Here is a 4,102-nt window from a genome sequence, read left to right as displayed (position 1 = left end):
CTGACGGCGTGACACATAAGATGCTTCTCAACATTGATCAGTCCCAGTTCCCAGTGCTCTTGGCCGCCTACAACCACGTGTGGCGCACGAGGATAGTACCGAAAGGGTGGTGCGAAGCCATCGTCGTCCCCGTGCTCACGAAGGGAAAACCCGCCTCGGAGCCAGCGTCCTATCGCCTTGTTTCCCTTACCTCCGCAACGGGCAAGCTCTTCGAGGTCATGGCACTGAGGAGACTTGAATGAATTGCCGAGGCACTCGATGTTTTCTCGCCTTCGTAGTGCAGCTTCCGCCGTTCGTGTGCCACTGCCGACGCCCTTGCCGACGTCATCGCAACGCTAGAGGAGGCACAGCACAACGGAGAAGCCGGCTACCTCATTCTGCTATAGAGGCGGCATTTGACTCCCTGTCACACCTCACCATCCTGACGCGGTGCACGATCTCGGAGTGACCGGTCTCCTCTTCGCGTACCTCACTGTCTTCCTTGGCGGCAGAACCATGCGTATGCGCGTTGGTGGAGTCCTCAGTGCACCGCGTCCCGCGAGTGTCGGTGCTCCGCAGAGCAGTTTACCCAGCCCCTTCTTGTTCAATCTCACCCTGGCTGACATCGACGATTACATTTCCCGTGCCCTTCCCTGTGATGTGCGCGTCGGGGTCTACGCAGACGACATTGCGGTTTTCGCGACGGTACCTGTGTCCAGTGGCCGGTGTGTTCGCACCAGTGTCCGAACTGTTCTGGATTCTATTGACGCGTTCATCACGAGCAGGGGGATGTGGTTTTCACCGGTGAAAACTGAAGCGATGCTGCTGCACCCCAGCTATGGCGCCCAGCGCTACACACCGAGGTTCACTCTCCAAACAATTTCCATCATTTGGAAGAAACGAGTGACCAACCTCGGAGTGCAGTTGGACCAACGCCTCACCTGGTCACCAGTGGACAGCGACCAGCTTCGAAACGCGCGAAGGGTCGCCTCCACCACTCGAGTGCTCCTTCTTTGTGACAACGAATGCACTACGACTCTAGCCCTCCGCATCTACAACGGAATGGATGCGGTGCGCATTTTGTACGGCCTTCCTCTCGCGGTGCTTAGCGTTCCAACCGGGAGACACTGGACGCAGCGCATCGTATTGCAATTCGCCAGTTTTTCAGCTTGCCCCGATTCTCTCAAATTGGCCCAACACTCGCTGGGCGGAAGACATGCCGCTGTCACTCCGGGCCGACCTTCCAGCGCTAAATTACTTAGAGCGCATGAAACGCTCGCGTCACGGACAGCGGCTGGTATTCTGGCTCTCCTCACTACTCACTTACCTATGGGGCAATGCGCTACAGCATTCAACGCCCTCGTCCCGAGATCACCAGATGTGAATGACTATAGCACCCCGCCTTGCCGGCATCACACTCTGAAGATTCAGACACGGTTACCGGGAGTGGCAAGCAAGCGGATGACGCCAGAGTGTGCGCTTTGGCAGGAAACTGCCGGCACTTTCAACGATTTTCTCGCGGGGCGACTTCTCGTCTTTAGTGACGGTTCGGTGTTGAACGACGGTTGTGCCACGGCTGCGCGTGTGGTGCCTTCGCTGAAGCTTCACAATCAGTGCCGCCTCGCCTGCGAAGCATCGTCGACGATAGCGGAACTCCAAGCGTTTGACCTCGCCGCTCATGACCTCCTTACACTTGAGAGTTCCGTCGGCGTTCATTCTCTCGGACTCACGTGCTGCTCTCCAACTCCGGTTGCCATGCGCATCGCGCAAAAGCTCGAAGCGGCGCAGGACCTCGGGTGTGATCTTGTGCTGCAATGGATACCAGCGCACGTTGGAATATCTGGCAACGAAGGGGTCGACGAGCTCGCCAAGGATGCGCACTCTCCCAGAACCGCTGTGGCTACACTGGTGATCACATTCGACGTAGCGTGTCTTCGCACACGGAAGGGTGTGTGTGTGAGCGGTGGGGGGGAGATTTTAAATGAAAAGAAGAAAAAATTGAGCCTTGTAACTGTCTCTCTAGTTGAGGACACCGCAACAGTAGCTCATAAGGGATGGGGGTTGAGAATGGATTAAAAGGATAGGATTAAAAGTTGGAAAGATAGAGAGAGAGAGGAAGGAGAGAGGAGTTGCAGGGACAACGAATGACGGAAGTAAGCCGAAGACAGGGAAGATAGACATGGTTGCAGGAGTCCGAGGACAGGGCACCACAAGCGAGAGCTCTTGTCGGCGACAGGAGATGGCGTAGGGCTCACCCGGTAGGCCATAGTTACGCTGTCGTCGTCGTAAGGAACCGGCGTCAGGAGTTGGCGTAGGACCAGCCCAGTCGGCCAGAGCTGCACTTTCGTCGGAGATCGCGAGGGCACAACCCGTCGGCACGGAATCCAGCGAACGAGTTCTTCGCACACAGCGGTTCGTCTCCGCTCGCCACCCGGACCCACGAGTTGCGGCAGGGAAGTCACCACGCCCACTCCAGAAAACCGGATTTTCCAGAGAGCTGCGCGCCTACCTTCTCCGCCTGCGCATCGGCTGCTACTGCACGTGGAACGGGTACACAGACAGTCGGGATGAGGAGACCAAATCTGCTGTCATTACCCGCAGCTCAAACACTCCATCACATTATCTTCGAGTATGAGGAGTATTCAGATGCGCGCAGATCACTTTTCGGTGCTTACAGCACACTTACAGCAGTGACTCTTCACCATCACTGTTGATGTGATTCTGTTTCTCCATGCACACGCATGCCTGTTCAAGCACATGCATGCTGCCCTAATCACCTTCTTCAAGACTTCTGCGCTCCTTGAGTGCTTGTGACCGGAAGGAACTTTAGTACCTCTCCATTGAGGTCCACTGGACTCCTATTAGTTAATGCTATGGACCTCAATTGTTCCCGGTCAGATGTTACCCGCTTCGGCGATTGCTTCACGCGCTCTCTACAATGCGCCAATCCAACCCGTTGGCCTCCTTGTGGCGACGACACCTCTCCGGACTTGTTGGGGGCTTTCCTAGTCAGCCGCGTGTGGGTGCTTGTGAGTCCGTTGCGAAAGCAGATCGAAAGACCTTCACCTCTCTCTTTTTTTCTTTTCTCCAATCTTGTCTTCCCTATATCTTTTATTCCCTATACCCCATTCCTGTGCTGATCTGTTGAGGTGTCTTCGTACGGGGAGGCAGTTACGGGTCGGCACTTTTCGCTTCTTTTCTTCTGTTATAACCACTTATATATATTGGCGACTTGATGTCATTGCTCCGACTATTTATTGAGCCTTCATGAGGTGAAGTCAGATGAAGCCTTGTAGAGCTGCGTATTTGTCTCTTCAGTTGGACAACAGATAATAAAGGACTGCGAAGCATATAATATCCTTAAATTTTAATACTGCCACTGCAGGTCGAGTGCCTCCGCAGAACCCTAAAGTATACAGCCGCAATGCAGCGGAACAAGGTGCCCCAGCCCGCATGGTGGCGCTAGTGGCCTGCTTGCGGGATGCTCTCCTGTCGTCAGATGTTCCCGAGAATGATCGCCTGACACTACTCGAACCTATAAAGCTGCACGCTTCAGGGTGGAAACTATGCCTGGAGCAGCAACTCTCGTACGCTAGCCTCGACGACGCTGCCGGAGACGATTGTGACTATGTTCAAAACTTGTCACCTCTGCCATGCCGCTTTTCCGAATGAGCCTTTCTTGCAGTTCACTCTCGGAGACGAAAGCCTACTATCCAAACGTTTACCGCGGCACTCAAGAGCTGCCTTTTTTTGTTTCAAATAAACTAATTCCTTTTTGATAGATCAACCTATGGCTTTCACGCTCGTTTAACTTCTTTTTTGTTTTGTAGAAGTACAGTGATTGAGAGCTTCAGTCTAAACGAGGTAACATCATATTGGATTATTATGGTGCCGGGCACATTGGAAAGCTGTGACAAAATAAATCTTGTTTTAGAATTGGTGTATCGGGGTACCCATCAGAGGCTGCAGCCCACTTGCTCTTGCACTCCCGATCCCCTCAAATATTTTTTTTTCGAATATGTACGTGTATGGGTAAACGCACGAACATTTAGGGAAAATAACAGAACCGACTCCACAGGAACATTACGTCTACGCACTTTCAAGTGCGCCCATCGCTGCTGCA

At 53.6% G+C, this 4,102-nt stretch overlaps 1 protein-coding gene across 1 annotated transcript; it reads left to right on the top strand.

Moving 5' to 3' along the window:
• Positions 1-495: 495 nt before the first annotated feature.
• On the top strand, positions 496-3,651 carry LOC142775127 (uncharacterized). Its single transcript, XM_075876476.1, has 2 exons — positions 496-1,927; positions 3,365-3,651. Exons 1-2 carry the CDS (start codon positions 496-498, stop codon positions 3,649-3,651), a joined length of 1,719 nt encoding a protein of 572 aa, XP_075732591.1.
• The last annotated feature ends 451 nt before the right edge of the window (positions 3,652-4,102 follow it).

This window comes from Rhipicephalus microplus, chromosome X (assembly GCF_043290135.1).
Source record: "Rhipicephalus microplus isolate Deutch F79 chromosome X, USDA_Rmic, whole genome shotgun sequence".
Classification (NCBI taxonomy): Eukaryota; Metazoa; Arthropoda; class Arachnida; order Ixodida; family Ixodidae; genus Rhipicephalus; species Rhipicephalus microplus.
The sequence above is the reverse complement of the archived record's forward strand: the minus strand, read 5'-3'. Positions and strand labels throughout refer to the sequence as shown.